The sequence below is a fragment of the Schistocerca nitens genome, chromosome 9 (assembly GCF_023898315.1).
Source record: "Schistocerca nitens isolate TAMUIC-IGC-003100 chromosome 9, iqSchNite1.1, whole genome shotgun sequence".
NCBI classification, from domain to species: domain Eukaryota; kingdom Metazoa; phylum Arthropoda; class Insecta; order Orthoptera; family Acrididae; genus Schistocerca; species Schistocerca nitens.
In genome coordinates this window covers 209217042-209236582 of record NC_064622.1, presented here as the reverse complement: position 1 = coordinate 209236582, position 19541 = coordinate 209217042, and the positions used below count along the sequence as shown (strand labels likewise).

At 42.0% G+C, this 19541-nt stretch overlaps 1 protein-coding gene across 1 annotated transcript in view; it reads right to left on the bottom strand.

The window, feature by feature from the left end:
* Positions 1–1996: 1996 nt before the first annotated feature.
* LOC126203807 (odorant receptor Or2-like) overlaps positions 1997–19541 on the bottom strand; it is a 44710-nt gene continuing 27165 nt past the window's right edge. The window contains exons 4-5 of the mRNA XM_049938173.1: positions 8228–8383; positions 1997–2177 (exon numbers count right to left, since the gene is read on the bottom strand). Of these exons, the coding sequence (XP_049794130.1) occupies positions 2121–2177; positions 8228–8383 (213 nt within the window). The 3' untranslated portion in view covers positions 1997–2120. The remainder of the gene's footprint in view (positions 2178–8227; positions 8384–19541) is intronic.

The following is a 19541-nucleotide window of genomic DNA, read 5'->3' as shown; positions in this document are numbered from 1 at the left end:
TCCTGCCACCGAACTTCACTAATTCCCACTATATCTAACTTTAACCTATCCATTTTCCTTTTTAAATTTTCTAACCTACTTGCCCGATTAAGGGATCTGACATTCCACGCTCCGATCCGTAGAACGCCAGTTTTCTTTCTCCTGATAACGACATCCTCTTGAGTAGTCCCCACCCAGAGATCCGAATGGGGGACTATTTTACCTCCGGAATATTTTACCCAAGAGGACGCCATCATCATTTAATCATACAGTAAAGCTGCATGCCCTAGGGAAAAATTACGGCCGTAGTTTCCCTTTGCTCTCAGCCGTTTGCAGTACCAGCACAGCAAGGCCGTTTTGGTTATTGTTACAAAGCCAGATCAGTCAATCATCCAGACTGTTGCCCTTGCAACTACTGAAAAGGCTGCCGCCCATCTTCAGGAACCACACGTTTGTCTGGCCTCTCAACATATACCCCTCCGCTGTGGTTGCACCTACGGTACGGCTATCTGTATCGCTGAGGCACGCAAGTCTCCCCACCAACGGCAAGGTCCATGGTTCATGGGGGGAGGGTATGTTCCATAGGAATTTGTAAATGTTCAGCAAACGGATTTGTCCATGGGAGCATAACATTCATCTAAGAAACAGGGCACTCTTGAAATAACTAACTGCCGACTATAAATATGAATGTAGAGCATAACTAAAAGATTGTAAGTAATTTAGTGCACTATACGAAAGGGCGCAATTAGATGTTGTGGGGTTAATAAATATTTATGAAAATAGTACAACACAAATTATTACGCTGATAGTGAAAGTAAAAACCGTGTGTTCCACTCAACAGGATCACTTCACGAGAATAATCATACTGTTTTGTTCTTAAAATAAACGCAAATAAGTTATTTTAATACAACAACCAAAAATTCAAAGATTTTTTTTTATTTGCACAGTCCAGCTCATTTCATTTGCAAGATGACAAAAGCGAGTGCAGAGTAACACTTTTATTGGTAAAATGAGTGCATGGTACTGACTCCCCTGTTTTAACAGTTGATGAATATTACATGAATATATATCACTCTAAGTAAGATAATCTAATTTCGTTTCATATTGTAATTACAGTGAGCAAATAAAATCACTTGTGCAAGCCCTGGAGCATTATGTTTTGCTGTGAAAGATTTGCAGCCGATTAACCAAGTGTCCAAAATAGTTGCAAATGTAAATCACTTGTAATCAGAATTATATTTAAATTTATGTTAAATTATGACAGTAAATGAGGTTGGTAATACATAGTACTACAGAAAAAAAAACCATCAATGTGTACAAAATATTTCTCAACGACTGATAATAAATTTGCAGTTCTTTTTCATTAACAACAATTTGCAGTTCTTTTTCAGTAACAATTGATCTACTAACACAAATAATATTGCTGAAAAAGTGGACTTTGGTATATTTCATACAGGAGTGGAAAGAACATTTCAGTATTAGAGAGCTCTGCACCTTAATATGACAGCATTTGGAGTACAGATTTTATTTCTATAAAAACAATAAACATTTACTATCAGATATAAGTAAAATGATTAAATCGCTGGGACTACATCTTATCAGGGTACATAATTTTACAGCTTCTTCTCTCTGGTGCAAAGGCTTTCTTTTTCTTGTTTCAACAAAATCTTTAATAGGATTGTCTTTGTGTGCAATCACCCTGAATTATTTTAGTTTATAGAAACAGGAATTTCTTTTTCAAGAGAAAAATTTAACACTTGCATTGCAAAAATTGTGCATAGAAAAAATAAGTTACCAATCCAGCAATTTTATAAATTTCTTTCTATGAGAATAACTTCTCTGTAGATTACTATTACAAATAGAAAAAAATATTGTGATGTTAGCAACTTTTCTACAAACCGCTCTATTACACTCTGCAGTTTACATACTTCACCCAAGAACATAAGTGGATTTCCTTTCAAGTCATTAATGGCTTTTTAAATAATGTCGCATTAACAGTTAATTTTTTTAGCTGTTCATAACACCAGGAAATTTAATCTTAGCCCGACATTTGTGTACGAAATTTTGGAAATGCGGTGCGATTTTATTGAAAGCTGCAGAAATCAGTATTCATCGACGATTCAGCTGCAAAGAGTTTGTGTCTAGCGTTTACTCATTTGACCCAACAATGCGTAGTACGAATAGGATGCATTCACCAGCTGTAAGATAAATATGTATTATGAGATCACAAGAAGTGTTCTGCTGTTAGTATGAGCACACAGTCTGTGACCATTTGGATTACAGCCTTACTGGACACAGACTGTGTAACAAAATATTTTCTATACAAAACCAATAACTATTTAGAACAAATATAGAAACAGACATAATGGAAAATAGTAAGAAAAGCACGTACACGTGTATCTGTACACATTGGAAGACTTTTCAGTAGTAAATATGGACTATTCTGTTGAGTGTACGAAACTCATTTTGAGTGTTTACATTATTTCATTAAATATGTCAGCAGAACAGCCAATCATTTATTGTGTTGTAAAGCACTGATTCTCTTTGTCTAACTACGTCTTCCTCTATCGTCGAGCATATTGAGCTTCATCTGGACATTTCCGATATCTGATTTTCCTGACCAATTACTTTTAATTGTGGAGCAGCTATGTTGTCCACAAAGTCAGAACTGAGGCTCCTTCCTTTAAGCGACCTTTTTCTTATTCATATGGATGTTGTGATTCTGAGGCTTCTTTGGCTTGAAGCTTTGAATAATGGATAAAACTTCAACTACAGTCTTCAAACGGGATGCGGATGTTTCTAAGCAATTCGACAAAGTACAGCAGACGAAATCCACTTCCATAGTAATTTCGAGCAAACGAGAAACTCGGTGCCAGAGAAGGTCTCAAGCTTAGTACTGGCATTTCGCATCAGTCACCTACGGAATATTTTGTCACTGAATCATGCAGTACAACTGCATGTCCTCAGGAAATATAACAGCTGTAACTTCCCTTTGTTTTTATCTGTTCCCAGTACCACCATAGCAAGGTCATGTTGGCTAATGTTGTAAGGCCATGTCAATAAGTCATCGACACTGTTGCCCATGCAACAAGCTAATAGGGTGCTGCCTTTCTTAATTAAACATGTATCAGTTCGCCTCTCCACAGTTAAACTCCCAATGCCGTTGCGGTTACGGTACAGATGTCCGTATTCTTTTTGCTCACTCCAAGATTCGTAGACTAGGTTTCATTTTCATGTATTTTATATGAAACTTCCAATGAAGTCATATCTCCTAATATACAAATTCCGACAATCAGTAAGTAAAGGTATTTTCCTTTAGTATTAATTTAATTATCAAAGTAAATTTATAGTGAAATTGATTGCTTTACTTAACTTCCAAAGGTAATACTTTCTAGACGATATTTAATTTCAATTTAAAATAGAACCTCGAGGCTTAACAAATTTTATCAGACCTTTGAAATTGGTTCTCAAATCTGCACTGATGTTTTATACGTACATTTGTTCAGTGACAACGCTTGTTCTTATGTTCCGGTGTCGTACCAGTGTATTGAATATTATGTTACTTACAAACGCAGAGAAATATTAGTGAGTACAGTGTTAAGGAATCATGTATAAGCTACCATGAGGATGTAGTAGACGATGTTTTCCAGAGGAAGCTCAGATCAGACAGTTAGAAACATTTTATCCATTTATGTCACTTTTCGTTTGACTAGATGCAGCGTTTGTGCTTAATAGAAAATAAAAATTAAATACTAGCGAAAAATTTATGCCATTTAAGTAACTTTGTTGCTGTTGTGGTCTTCAGCCCTGAGACTGGCTTGATGCAGCTCTCCATGCTACTCTATCCTGTGCAACCTTCTTCGTCTCCCAGTATGTACTGCAACCTACATCATTCTGAACCTGCTTAGTGTCTTGGACCCCCTCTACGATTTATACCCTCTACACTTCCCTCCAATGCTAAAATGGAGATCCCTTGATACCTTAGAACGTGTCCTACCAACCGATCCCTTCTTCTTGTCAAGGTGTGCCACCAATTTCTCTTCTCCCCAGTTCCCTTCAATACCTCCTCATTAGTTATGTGATCTACCCATCCAATCTTCAGCATTCTTCTGTAGCACCACATTTCGAAAGCATGTATTCCCTTCTTCTCCAAACTATTTATCGTCCATGTTTCACTTCCATACATGGCTACACTCCATACAAATACTTTCAGTAATGACTTCCTGACACTTAAATCTATACTCGATGTTAACAAATTTCTCTTCTTCAGAAACGCTTTTCTTGCCATTGCCAGTCTACATTTTATATCCTCTCTAAATCGACCATCATAAGTTATTTTGTTCCCCAAATAGCGAAACTCCTTTACTACTTTAAGTGTCTCATTTCCTAATCTCATTCCCTCAGCATCACCTGACTTAATTCGACTACATTCCATTATCCTCGTTTTGCTTTTGTTGATGTTCATCTTGTATCCTCCTTTAGAGACATTGTTCATTCCGTTCAACTGCTCTTCCAAGTCCTTTGCTGTCTCTGACAGAATTGCAATGTCATCGGCGAACCTCAACGTTTTTACATCTTCTCCATGGACTTTAATACCTACTCAGAATTTTTCGTTTGTTTCCTTTACTACTTGCTCAATATACAGATTGAATAACATCGGGGACAGGCTACAACCCTGTCTCACTCCCTTCCCAACAGCTGCTTCCCTTTCATGCCCTTCCACTCTTATAAGTGCCATCTGGTTTCTGTACAAACTGTAAATAGCTTTTCGCTCCCTGTATTTTACCCCCGCCACCTTCAGAATTTGAAAGAGATTATTCCAGTCAGCATTGTCAAAAGCTTTCTCTAAGTCAACAAATGCTAGAAACTTGGGTTAGCCTTTCCTTAATCTATCTTCTAAGATGAGTCATAGGGTCAGTGTTGCCTCACGTGTTCCAACATCTCTACAGAATCCAAACTCATCTTCCCCGAGGTCGACTTCTACCAGTTTTTTCATTCATCTGTAAAGTATTCGCCTTCGTATTTTGCAGCTGTGACTTATTAAACTGATAGTTCGGTAATTTTCACATCTGTCAACACCTGCTTTCTTTGGGATTGGAATTATTATATTCTTTTTGAAGTCTGAGAGTATTTCGCCTGTCTCATACATCTTGCTCACTGGATGGTAGAGTTTTGTCAGGGCTGGCTCTCCCAAGTAGTTCTAATTGAATGTTATCTACTCCTGGGGCCTTGTTTCGTCTTAGGCCTTTCAGTGCTCTGTCAAACTCTTCACGCAGTATCGTGTCTCCCATTTCATCTTCATCTACGTCCTCTTCCATTTCCATAATACTGTCCTCAATTTCATCGCCCTTCTTTGCTTAGAAATTGTTTTCCATCTGAGCTCTTGATATTCATGCAGGTGGTTCTCTTTTATCCAAAGGTCTCTCTAATTTTCCCGTAGGCAGTATCTATCTTATCCCTAGTGAGATATGCCTCTACATCCATACATTTGTCCTTTAACCAGCACTGCTTAGCCATTTTTCACTTCCTATCTCATTTTTGAGACGTTTGCATTCCTTTTTGCCTGCTTCATTTACTGCATTTTTATGTGTTCTCCTTTCAGCAGTTAAATTCAATATATCTTCACTTGCCCAAGGATTTCTACTAGCCCTCGTCTTTTTATCTACTTGATCCTCTGGTGCCTTCACTATTTCATCTCTCACAGCTACAAATTCTTCTTCCACTGCATTTCTTTCCTCCAAAAAAAATGGTTCAAATGGCTCTGAGCACTATGGGACTCAACTGCTATGGTCATAAGTCCCCTAGAACTTAGAACTACTTAAACCTAACTAACCTAAGGACAGCACACAACACCCAGCCATCACGAGGCAGAGAAAATCCCTGACCCCGCCGGGAATCGAACCCGGGAACCCGGGCGTGGGAAGCGAGAACGCTACCGCACGACCACGAGATGCGGGCTTCTTTCCTCCGATCTTATCAATCGTTACCTAAGGCTCTCTCTGAAATTCTCTGCAACTTCTGGTTCTTTCAGTTTGTACAGGTCCCATCTCCTTAAAATGCCCCCTTTTTGCAGTTTCTTCGGGAGTCGGAATGGCTCTGAGCACTATGGGACTTAACTTCTGAGGTCATCAGTCCCCTAGAACTACTTAAACCTAACTAATCTAAGGACATCACACACATCCGTGCCCGAGGCAGGATTCGAACCTGCGACCACAGCTGTCGTGCGGTTCCAGACTGTAGCGCTTAGAACTGCTCGGCCACTTCGGCCAGCTCTTCAGGTTTAATCTACAGTTCGTAACCAATAGATTGTGGTCAGAGTCCACATCTGCCTCTGGAAATGTCTTACAATTTAAAACCTGGTTCCTAAATGTCAGTATTACCATTACATAATCTATCTGAAGCCACCCAGTATCTCCAGGCCTATTCCATGTATACAACCTTCTTTCATTATTCTTGAACCACGTGTCAGCTATGATTAAGTTAAGCTCAGTGGAAGGTTCTACCAGGCGGCTTCCTCTTTCATTTCTTAGCCCCAATCTATATTCACCTACTACGTTTCCTTCTCTTCCTTTTCCTGATATCGAATTCTACTCACCCATGACTATTAAATTTTCATGCCCCTTCTGCACCTAAATAATTTCTTTTATCTAATCATACGTTTTATCAATCTCTTAGTCATCTGCGAAGCTAGTTGGTATATAAACTTGTACTACTGTGGTAGGCGCGGGCTTCGTGTCTGTCTTGGCCACAACAATGCGTTCACTATGCTGTTTGTAGTAGCGTACCCACACTCCTATTTTTTTATTCATTATTAAAATTACTCCTGCGTTACCCCTATTTGATATTGTATTTATAACCCTATATTCACCTGACCAGAACTCTTGTTCCTCCTGCCACCGAACTTCACTAATTCCCACTATATCTAACATTAACCTATCCATTTCCCTTTTTAAATTTTCTAACCGGCCTGTCCGATTGAGGGATCTAACATTCCACGCTCCGATCCGTAGAACGCCAGTTTTCTTTCTCCTGATAACGACGTCCTCCTGAGTAGTCAACGCCCGGTGATCCGAATGGGGGACTATTTTACCTCCGGAATATTTTACCCAAATCATACAGCAAAGCTGTATGCCCTCGGGAAAAATTACAGCTGTAGTTTCCCCTTGCTTTCAAATGGTTCAAATGGCTCTGAGCACTATGGGACTTAACAAAAAGATGGTTCAAATGGCTCTGAGGTCATCAGTCGCCTAGAACTTAGAACTAATTAAACTTAACTAACGTAAGGATATCATACATATCCATGCCCGATGTGGGATTCGAACCTGCGACCATAGCGGTCGCGCAGTTCCAGACTGAATCCCCTAGAACCGCTCGGTCATAGTGGCCGTCCCCTTGCTTTCAGCCGTTCGCAGTACCAGCACAGCAAGGCCGTTTTGGTTAGTGTTACAAGGCCAGATCAGTCAATCATCCAGACTGTAGCCCCTGCAACTACTGAAAATGTTGCTGCCCCTTTTCGGAAACTACACGTTTGTCTGGCCTCTCAACAGGTACCCCTCCGTTGTGGTTGCACGTACGGTACGGTTATCTGCATCGCTGAGGCACGCAAGCCTCCCCACCAACGGCAAGTTCCATGGTTCGTGGGGGCTTAAGTAACTTAAGTTACGAAATAACGAATATTAGCATGTGTCTAACTTGAATTGACGACTGTTATTATTTACACAAAAAAAGATGGATAACCAGGACTGAATCACACTTCTCACTTGCTTAAGTTTCTCCATAACTGTATTACACCTTAGAACTCATACTCCTGCTAGGGAGTGACCTTGTGCAATGTGTTATCGTAATACATAGGTAAAGCCGGCCGAAGTGGCCGCGCGGCTCTGGCGCTGCAGTCTGGAACCGCGAGACCGCTACGGTCGCAGGTTCGAATCCTGCCTCGGGCATGGATGTGTGTGATGTCCTTAGGTTAGTTAGGTTTAACTAGTTCTAAGTTCTAGGGGACTGATAACCACGGCAGTTGAGTCCCATAGTGCTCAGAGCCATTTTTTGAATACATAGGTAACAGTATCGGAGTCAAATTGACGAAGATGTACTGAGATCGGGAAACCAATGAGTCAGTATCTTTTAGTTGGACCTTAACCTTACGGCAAGTTAACTTCAGAAAAAATACAATAGCAATATCTCCAGTTTATTATGTTGCTTGAAGTATTGACGTCTAAGCTAGCATGATAAGTCCCTCTGCACTGACCGAGACGAAGGCTTCCCTGTCAATGGGGTAGATGTGCCCAGCTGTGAGAACCAGTGGCTTCTGGGCGCGGCTGATTATGATCCTGAGCGACTGCTTGATGCGTCTGGCCGTCCCTACCCAGGAGCAGCTGTATGCTGCCAGCGACACCGCCTCCGCCTACGGACAGAAAAAAAAAATGGTTCAAATGGTTCTGAGCACTATGGAACTTAACATCTATGGTCATCAGTCCCCTAGAACAGAACTACTTAAACCTAACTAACCTAAGGACAGCATACAACACCCAGCCATCACGAGGCAGAGAAAATCCCTGACCCCGCCGGGAATCGAACCCGGGAACCCGGGCGTGGGAAGCGAGAACGCTACCGCACGACCACGAGATGCGGGCTACGGACAGAAAAACCCCTTAAGGTAGTTTCTCGGTACGGACATGCTGAGGAATCATCACTTGTGCTGAAGTAAAAACATAATATTTATGTTTCCTTGAATGTGACAACAGCTTTTCTGCTAACATCCTTCGTTTATTTATTTTCTCAACTCGTTTCTTAGGCCTATTCTTCCGTCTCCATCGACAGTGGCCTAATCAGTATAATAGGAAATGTCTGGACTGTTTGACTCATCATCGCCCGTCATCAACAGCACACTATAGAAACTAGAATTTGGAAGATATTGTTGATCTCATAGTGTACGCAATATGCAGGAAGGTAGATTTCGAAATTCCACCTCTAACAGAGGGTGAAATAGAGGACGAAAGGTTTTTCGAAAATATGTGTCTATTAAGGCCATTATGAAACGAGAATTACGAGCATTGGTATTTGGCCTGTCGGTCAGAAACAAAAAAAATATATATGTTGGAGCATTTTGTGAGATTTAACCCATAAAGGAGCTAAACAGTAGATGAAAACTTTTATTTCAATAAATCATTCTTAAACAACTACTAAACAATTTTTAAAGCCACATCTATCAAAATTAATATTTCGCCTCTCGGTTAGAAATTTAAAAAGGAGAATGGGTTTCTGTGTATTCGGGAATATAACCCCTAAGGGAATGAAACAAGAGAAGAAAAGTTTAACGAAATACCTAATCATGAAAGCAATTTTGAAGCTAAATCTATAAAAACTTGTAATTGACTTTTCTGTTGGAATAAAAATTACGAGTTTTAGTATTTTTTGGAACTCAACCCCTAAGTGAGTGAAATCGAGTACGAAAATTTTTACGAAAATATTCCCTTACCTTAAAACATTTTAAGAGTAAATTTGGAAAGGGATTTTATTAAATATGTGGCCATTAGAGCAATTTTAATGCTAGAACTACGAAAATTGGCATTTGGTTTCTCAGTTAGAAATAAAACCATACGTGTTCCAGCATTTTTAGAAATTCAGCCCCTAAGGGAGTGAAATATTGGTTAGAATTTTTTAAATAAATCGTTATTAAGGATCTAGTAAATCTTTTTAAAGCTATATCTATCAAATATGATATTCTACTTCTCGGTTGGAAATGAAAAATATGTGTTCCAGTGTTTTTTTTTTTCCAAATTCAGCCCGTAAAGGACTGAAATAGGGGATGAAGGATTTTATGGAAGTATTTCAATATGAAAATAGCTTCGGAGCTAAATGTGTGAAAATTTGTATTTAGATTTTCGGTTACAAATACACCATATATAACGAAAATAATTAAACTCTCAATAACACCCGACAAAGTAGACAAAGACAGTCAGTGCGTGACTTAACATTCATAAATATTATAAAAATTTAGGTCATTACCCAGTCTATAGACGCTGTCTAAGTGCGTAAGACATTCTGTGTGCACGTTAATCATTACCAGCACAGAATCCCGCACTAAAGACGACAACATAACTTGAGGTAAAGCATCCACAGCTATCTTGAATAGCTTAACAAGTACTGCGTGAATAATCGAAGTTCTCGTCAGTATCTAAATCTTAACGTTGACAGTTGAGGTCATTTCCATAATTTGGTATGGTCCCTGCAACCGAGTTAGCAGTTTCTTTGTTACCTCCTTACGTGTGTATGGCTTTGTTACCAAACCAAATAGCCAACCCTATAATGTGGCAAACTCCCCACGTGTTGCTCCGTCCTGTTTTGACTTTCAGATCTTTGTGTTTGCCCGTCTCACTTTCTGCAAAACGTCTCGCTACATTTTGCAGTTTTTTTTTCCGGAATCGCCGTTGGCTCCAAGCTTTCATTTTATCAATTTGGAAGTCAAAGTCTTTTCCTGCCGTATACCATCTAATGCAGTTGAAGACCAGTGGCTGTATGCGCTTTAGAATTGTACGCCGCGGACATATATGAATTGTAGTGGCACCACAGTTTAAGATAGGGGAGTTAGATTTGGTGCAATATTTCGGTGCGGACACGTTACAGCCAGGTGCGGGACGGATTGCAGGTGCGAAGTGGAATGGAGGCCCCAGGGGTCATCGAACCGCTGAAAAGCGTAAAAGCAGTGGTTTGCATGTCGCAAGTTACAGGAAGAAGGGGCCCACTGGCGCAACCGTGGTGTGGGGCATACGTGACTCGGAGCGATGCGTTAGCGAAACAGAGGCGTGCAGCCGAGTATAAATAGGTGCCATTTTCTGACGAGATTCAGCTCTCCTGGACGGCAACACATGTCACACCGCCGGGCTACACGCGGCAACAGATGGGGCGACGGCGTCCCAGTCCACGGCGGGTCGTTGGTTCGACCCTCTGAGGCCAAAGCGGGTCCACAGCCAGCCAGCGGCGGGCCACTCTTTAGCTCGCTACCGCGGGCAGTCGTCTCGGCTCCCGACACACGCCGGAGACTTCCCGAGGCGTGGGCCGCAAATTCGGACGCTGGATAGCGGGGAAGGTCGTTGCCGCCACGTTCCCAGCTACGCAGGCCGAGGAAGAAGCAGCAGACGGCCTGCCTACAGCTCCCGGCGGAGCACCGTGGAGTCAACGGGGACGGTGGCCACTGAGTCGGCTGCTGGCACAGCCATCATGACGTAATCGGAATTCTACAGCTGGCGAACAAGGCCGGCACGACACAGCGTGGAGTTGCACAGGTCGCTGGGGCAGTGGCCTCAGCATTGCCGGGCCTGTGACGTGGACCGAGGTCAACGAAGCACTATAGTGGAAACGAATAAATTAATTGAAAAGCTCGGCCGAGTTTTAATACGGCACCTCCTGGCACCCACCCACTACAGAATGCACACATTCCACTTGTCATGATTACCGTTTATATAATAGCTCCCCATCTTAGAATTCGAGCGATGAACACTCTCCGTCCTTCCGTTTGCTGATGGGTGCGTACGACTTGTGAATGCGAAGCAGTTGGCACAGATGTTTCATCATATCAGACATAAATCTGTGCCTCGACTAAATTAGAGTATTGGGGATGTGTGCAACCAATTATTCACCATTTTTTGTGCTACCGTATTGGAATGCATCGTGGAACTGCAGTCATCGCTATGAACCTTGTATATTAGCAGTTTGAACCTTGTATATTAGCAGTTGATTATGGAAAAGGAAGGAAAGACAGTCTGCACAAATTTTAGAGACCCTTGCTCCCATAGTCCCGATCCCGCTTACAAAATATCACAGTCTTTCTCGAGAGATCTTTTGTGTGCCACCAGTGGAATATAGCTTCACGTAGCATTTTTCTGGTGTAGATCATGATTTGTTACCTTCACCTTCAGTAGTGCTTGTTGAGGGGAAACCTTACTGAATAGCTTCTACACACATCAAAAACGTTTTGCAGCACCTCGGTTCCGAGAGTTCCGGAACCTGTTCCGAAAATTGGAATATAGATCAACATAAACATCATTTTCGCCCTTTTTATTGCTCATGAAAACCACACACTGCACGTTCTACCACCATACAGCGAGACCTTCAGAGGTGATGGTCCATATTGCTGTACACCGGTACCGCTAATACCCAGTAGCACGTCATCTTGCATTGATGTGTGCCTGTATTCGTCGTGTCATACTATCCACAAGTTCATCAAGGCACTGTTGGTCCAGTATGTCCTATTTGTCAACTACTATTCGGCGTAGATCCCTCAGAGTGGTTGGTAGGTCATGTAGTCCATAAACAGCCCTTTTCAATCTATCCCATGCATCTTCGATAGGGTTCTGGAGAACATGCTAGCCGCTCTAGTCGGGCGATGTCGTTATCCCGTAGCACGTCATTCACAAGATGTGCACGATAGGGTGCGAATTGTCGTCCATGAGGACGAACGCCTCGTCAATATTCTGTCGATATCGTTGCGCAATAGGTCGGAGGATGGCATTCACGTATCGTACAGCCGTTACGGCTCGCCATGGACGTCGTAGCATGACTTCCGGTGGCTGCACGAAAAGCATTATTCGACATGGTGACGTTGATGTCAGGGTTCCTCCGAGCCACAGTCCGTACGTAGCGGTCATCCACTGCAGTAGTAGCCCTTGGGTAGCCTAAGTGAGGCTTTCCTTCGACAGTTCCTGTCTCCCTGTATCTCCTCCATGTCCGAGCAGCATCGCTTTGGTTCACTCCGAGACGCCTGGACACTTCCCTTGTTGAGAGACCTTCTTGGCACAAAGTAACAATGCGGACGCGATCGAACCGCTGTATTGACCGTCTAGTCATGGTTGAACTACAGACAACACGAGCCGTGTACCTCCTCCCTGGTGGAATGACTGGAACTGATCGGCTGTCGGATCCCCTCCGTCTAATACGCGCTGCTCATGCATGGTTGTTTACATCTTTGGGCGGGTTTATTGACATCTCTAAACAGTCAAAGGGATTGTGTCTGTGATACAATATTCACAGTCAACGTCTATCTTCAGGAGTTCTGGGAACCGAGGTGATGCAAAACTTTTGGTGAGAAGATGGTAGGTAGATTTTTGTATCACTCCTAAAATAACCTTACTAGGCCTAAAATGGAAGTGTCAATTTACAAATTTAGAAAAATATTAGACAATTTGGACGTGAAAATAGAATTGTGACACTAATATAAGAGACTAGGCGTATTTGAAACGTTAAGTATGACTTACACATTAATAACACTCTTCCAGTAACACTGCTTGCCTGCTTTAAGTAGCATTTTAGCCAACGCGTATTTTGTGTAGTTATAGGCCTGGTCATGTTTCTTAAGCCTAAAATGGAGATGTGTCCATAGTCTGCTTATTATAGTGTTAGTCACATTTATTTTGTAGTGTTATAGAAAAATTTTGACCTGATGCGCCTAATTTCAGAGTCGACAGCCATTTTTAAGGCATCATTATGACTGATATTTTAAAGGTAGAACTAAGATTGTAATGCTAGACGTAAATATTGTGTTTGTGTGGGCTCGCATTTTTCATAAATTATTCAGACCATTTGCATGCTGAAGCATTTAATTTGGGACTCTTTGGTGCTATACACCAATTATGGTTCAGAGATCGAACAAAGTTCGCTGACAAGTGCTGCTCAACTTATAAGTTGGATCACTCGCACCAAGTTACACCAATATTGTTATTATATTTAAACATTTACGACAAATTATCGGAACTTTTGAACTTGGCACCTATTTACAGTAAATTCAGGTAAAGCTTTTTTAGTTCTGATAAATAATACAGACTTGAAATTGCTGCCATATTGTCTATAACTTTAAGTATTTTTGATAAATAATCGAATACATAGAGCAAAATGGCCGCTAGATCAAACGAGCTACTTCCATCATTCTGTTTTTCTTTCTTTTTTTGTGATTTTCCTGTTAGTACTACTTAGTTTCTTCCGCCATTTTGAATTTTGCAGTGTTGTCATCTTTGCTTTTTTATTTCCTATCTTGAATTCCGTGACTGCAGCGCCAATTAGCGGTGCGTGCTCCAACTTTGGAGCAGGTTCCCCATCGTCTTTCTGTCGAGTAATGATGTTAAGCTAGATGACCATATTGGCACTATTAGAAATGTTCTAAACGAGAAATCTTTTTACTCACACAGGCTTTCATCTTCTTCCCTATCTCTGATATTCATGAATAATATAAATCTAACACTAAAGCTGAAGGAAACACTCGTACGTAGCGAAGCAAAGGCTTAGTTACGTGCGAGGAACGAAAACTTGCAATCTGATGAGCGAACAACTTTTCAGGGTCTTGCAGTCAGCAATGCCGTCTTTTTTCTTGACGCTTTGCTTGAAAAACTGTGTAACAACTAGCTGTATAGTTGTAGGGCTTTCATGACTGGGATGTATCCATACTTTTCTTGGCCACATGGTGACAGTAAAAGCAGGATGGGCAAGGCCAGATCATGGTTTCCCGACTAATAATACGCTTTATATCCTCAGACACACAGGATCCGTACTTTTGAAATAGCACAGTGTTAAATGCGCAGTGTGATTACGTGATGATGTTACAAACTATCAGGAATGATAGAGTCCTTTGATCACATATACACCTTGCACCTACATCCGTGTTGTGATTAGTGCAATTAACATCGTCAGTATTGTAATCTAATTTAATTTTTTTATTTAAATGTTATACTTTGAAGTATAAACAAAATAAGAGTGCTGTACCATCATTTTCTCACATCTATTAAAATAGTTGTTGTACGAGACTTGTACGATATTAAGGACAAAAGCATCATAATATTGTAATATCCTATTTTCATTAGGGTTTGTTCACCACGCTTTAATGTTTTGCAGACTTTTCAAGTCCCGATTTTCGTACCTAGTTTGATTGTTTTGTTAACTTACACGAACAAGTTTTTAGTACTTAACTGTCACAGATATGTAAACTGGTGGAGACATGCTTGACAGAGATTATTATGCCCTTGCTGTTTTTCATCGTTTGGGTCCATTACAACATCTATCCGTTTGAAACGTGCATTATCTCTGTTACAGATACGTCTGTACGTAATGATTTTTCAGCTGTAATCAGTATTATGAAGGGCTTTGATGTGGACCGCGACGACGCCTCTCCTGGGCTGTTTTTTTTTTTTTCATCTTTTCAACTACGATTCTCGATTATATATTGCATATATTCCAATCTCCGTCTTCCCCTATACTTTTACCCTGTACAGCTAAAGTATCATGAACGTTAAATCTTGATGTCTTAAGACACGTCCTGCCAGTATGCCCCTCCTTCTTCTATATGACTTGCATATGCTCCTCTCCTCATCGATTCCGCAAAAAGATTTCTCATTTTCCATGTTATAAGTCTACCTAATTTTCAACGTCCTATTATAACACCACATGTAAATTGCTTCGATTATCCTCCTTTCTGGTTTTGCCACAGTCGAATATTAACTTCGACACACAATGGCCTCCTAACGTCCTTTCTCGGAAATTTCTTTCTTGGTATAAGGCCGATGTCTCATACCAGTGGATTGCTTTTGGCCAACAGCCTGTCTAGTCTGTTTTCTATGTCACTTCTCCGTCTGTGGTGTGTTATTTTCTCTCTAAGATAACAGAGTTCCTTCACCTCGTTTACTTTGTGGTCACAAATTTTGACGTTAGCTTCATCGCCAGTCTCATTGCTGCTACACCTTATTACAGCCAGACAGGACTCTCAGTTGGCGTGATAATTGTCTCGACTGCTATATGAAGGGGGACTGTTGTATACAGGGTGTTACAAAAAGGTACGGCCAAACTTCCAGGTAACATTCTTCAGACACAAATAAAGAAAAGATCTTATGTGGGCATGTGTCCGGAAACGCTTAATTTCCATGTTAGAGCTCATTTTAGTTTCGTCAATATGTACTGTACTTCCTCGATTCACCGCCAGTTGGCCCAATTGAAGGAAGATAATGTTGACTTCGGTGATTGTGTTGACATGCGACTCATTGCTCTACAGTACTAGCATCAAGCACATCGGTACGTAGCATTAACAGGTTAGTGTTCATCACGAACGTGGTTTTGCAGTCAGTGCAATGTTTACAAATGCGGAGTTGGCAGATGCCCATTCGATGTATGGATTAGCACGAGGCAATAGCCGTGGCGCGGTACGTTTGTATCGAGACAGATTTCCAGAACGAAGGTGTCCCGACAGGAAGATGTTCGAAGCAATTGATCGGCGTCTTAGGGAGCACGGAATATTCCAGCCTATGACTCGCGACTGGGGAAGACCTAGAACGACGAGGACACCTGCAATGTACGAGGCAATTCTTCGTGCAGTTGACGATAACCCTAATGTCAGCGTCAGAGAAGTTGCTGCTGTACAAGGTAACGTTGACCATGTCACTGTATGGAGAGTGCTACGGGAGAACCAGTTGTTTCCGTACCATGTACAGCGTGTGCAGGCACTATCAGCAGCTGATTGGCCTCCACGGGTACAGTCCTGCGAATGGTTCATCCAACAATGTGTCAATCCTCATTTCGCTGCAAATGTTCTCTTTACGGATGAGGCTTCATTCCAACGTGATCAAATTGTAAATTTTCACAATCAACATGTGTGGGCTGACGAGAATCCGCACGCAATTGTGCAATCACGTCATCAACACAGATTTTCTGTGAACGTTTGGGCAGGCATTGTTGGTGATGTCTTGATTTGGCCCCATGTTCCTCCACCTACACTCAATGGAGCACGTTATCATGATTTCATACGGGATACTCTACCTGTGCTGCTAGAACATGTGCCTTTACAAGTACGACACAACATGTGGTTAATGCACGATGGAGCTCCTGCACATTTCAGTCGAAGTGTTCGTATACTTCTCAACAACAGATTCGGTGACCGATGGATTGGTAGAGGCGGACCAATTCCATGGCCTCCACGCTCTCCTGACCTCATCCCTCTTGACTTTTTTATGGGGGCATTTGAAAGCTCTTGTCTACGCAACCCCGGTACCAAATGTAAAGACTCTTCGTGCTCGTATTGTGGGCGGCTGTGATACAACACGCCATTCTCCAGGGCTGCATCAGCGCATCAGGGATTCCATGCGACGAAGGGTGGATGCATGTATCCTCGCTAACGGAAGACATTTTGAACATTTCCTGTAACAAAGTGTTTGAAGTCACGCTGGTACGTTATGTTTCTGTGTGTTTCCATTCCATGATTAATGTGATTTGAAGAGAAGTAATAAAATAAGCTCTAACATGGAAAGTAAGCGTTTCCGGACACATGTCCACATAACATATTTTCTTTCTTTGTGCGTGAGGAATGTTTCCTGAAAGTTTGGCCGTACCTTTTTGTAACACCCTGTATATCGGTGCTACATTCTCTAGCTTAAAATTGCGACTCGCGTAGGGAGGTGGTAAGGTCACGTGAAAGATACCACAGTATTGACCTACCAGCAACAATGTTTCTCAAAGCTATTATTGTTGCCATGAATTCGACCTGTATAGTCTTTGAGTCGGGCAATTGACACCATAGTTGTATTATTCGAAAGTTCTCCTCCACACGTGTCGTCCAAGAAAGGCTTTCTTTTTCTGTTAGATTACTACCTATGCTTTTCTCAAGAATGGTCCATTCTCCATCACACTGCCACCAGACTTTGAGACGCAATACGCCTGAACTGACAGTCACTGTAAGAAATTAGATGCCAGCTAAAGGATGGAAAAAGTTAAATAATCTCATTCACTGGCTACTTGTCTGGATGTGGCAGGTCCTAGCACGCAATAACAGTTTTCACTAACATCACTAACAGTTTGTCCCCATAGCTGAAATTTTATTATGATGCTCTTTGTACACAAGCTTTATTTCTAAAACATCTCACAAATATTTTGTCAGACCTTCTACCATGACAGTACATTAACCAGCATCAGAAATATACACTGGTGTGCGAAACCTAAGGACGAAAGTCCCATTCGCATGATGTATTACTGCCAAGTAACAAAGATAAATAGATAGATATCCATCGATCACAGCCCCTGCAGACCACGAGCTGCTTCCACAAACTTCCTCCATTCCGAGGCAAGTTTGTGTTTCGTTACAGAGAGTTTTTTTTCAGAATTGGGTTGTCAGCCCAATGCCCAAACGTCGTCCTTTATCCGGGCTTGGGACCGGCAGTGGCTGTTGCAAGGCAATTGACCCCAGCTCGATGAAACTTAGGCCGTACATAAAAAGTGCTGTTACAGTACACTACAGATGGTAACTGAAAGAAATACGCAATGACACAAATGTAAATGATAATAATTCCACTGAAGTCAACGCTGTTCGGTATGGTCCCATGGAAACACAAAAGGCAGGACACGGTTCTTAATACGGTGTACTACCGCCACAGTCAGTAACGTATGCTTTCCAAAGTGTTCTTATGCTGACCACAAGGTTGGTAAGGAGTTCCTATGGTAGGTCGTTCCATTCTTCCACAGGCGCGGTTGACTACAGCTATATGGTTGTCGGGCATGTGAACGTCCCTCAGTTCGTCTGCACAACGCATAATATACATGTTCCCTGGGATTCAATTCAGTAGTACGGACAGGCCAGTCCATGCGCCGAATATCCTCTCGTTCCATGAGTCCTACACTTTCGCTGTTCGATGCGTACATGCATTGTCATCGACAGTAATTAAGTCAGGGCCGAATGCATCCCTGGAAAAACGAGCTTGATCAAGTTATACGTTGTCACGATAACTCTTACCGATGAGTGTGTCTTGTCAAAGATTTTGGATCAGTACACCCATGCAACATACTGGCTTCCCACACCGTAACAGCTGAACCATCAACGCTATCATGTCGACGTAACTGCTATGGCGAGTGGTGGGAACACGTAATGCACCCACGAACATTGTTTAGCATGACAGTTTTTGTGGCTCTGAGCACTATGGGACTCAACTGCTGAGGTCATTAGTCCCCTAGAACTTAGAACTAGTTAAACCTAACTAACCTAAGGACATCACACACATTCATGCCCGAGGCAGGATTCGAACCTGCGACCGTAGCGGTCTCGCGGTTCCAGACTGCAGCGCCAGAACCGCGCGGCCACTTCGGCCGGCCGACAGTTTTTGTGGTTCAGGAGTTCTGTTGTGGGATGGCATCAGGTTGCATGCGTTGTACTGACTTCCAACTTCTTGATCGCGGTACACTGACCTGACAACACTGTAGTCTTTCGCCCTGTGTGTCTTTTCGGGGGTGCTTTCGGTTCTCACTGCATTTTCATGGAAGAAAATCCATGACCGCATCGGACATCGCTGGTGGTGGAGCTCTTAGAACGAGAGTACACTAGGCAAATGGACTGCCCTGCCCGTTACCTAGGTTTTGATCCTATCGAGATTATGTTAGACTGCAGAACGTACTCATGCACCAACTACCCTCCAGCAGTTGTCATCCCAGCTGGTGGAGGAATGGAGCGCCCTTCCACAAGAACTCGTTACCAAATGGTTCAAATGGCTCTGAGCACTATGGGACTTAACATCTGAGGTCATCAGTCCCCTAGACTTAGAACTACT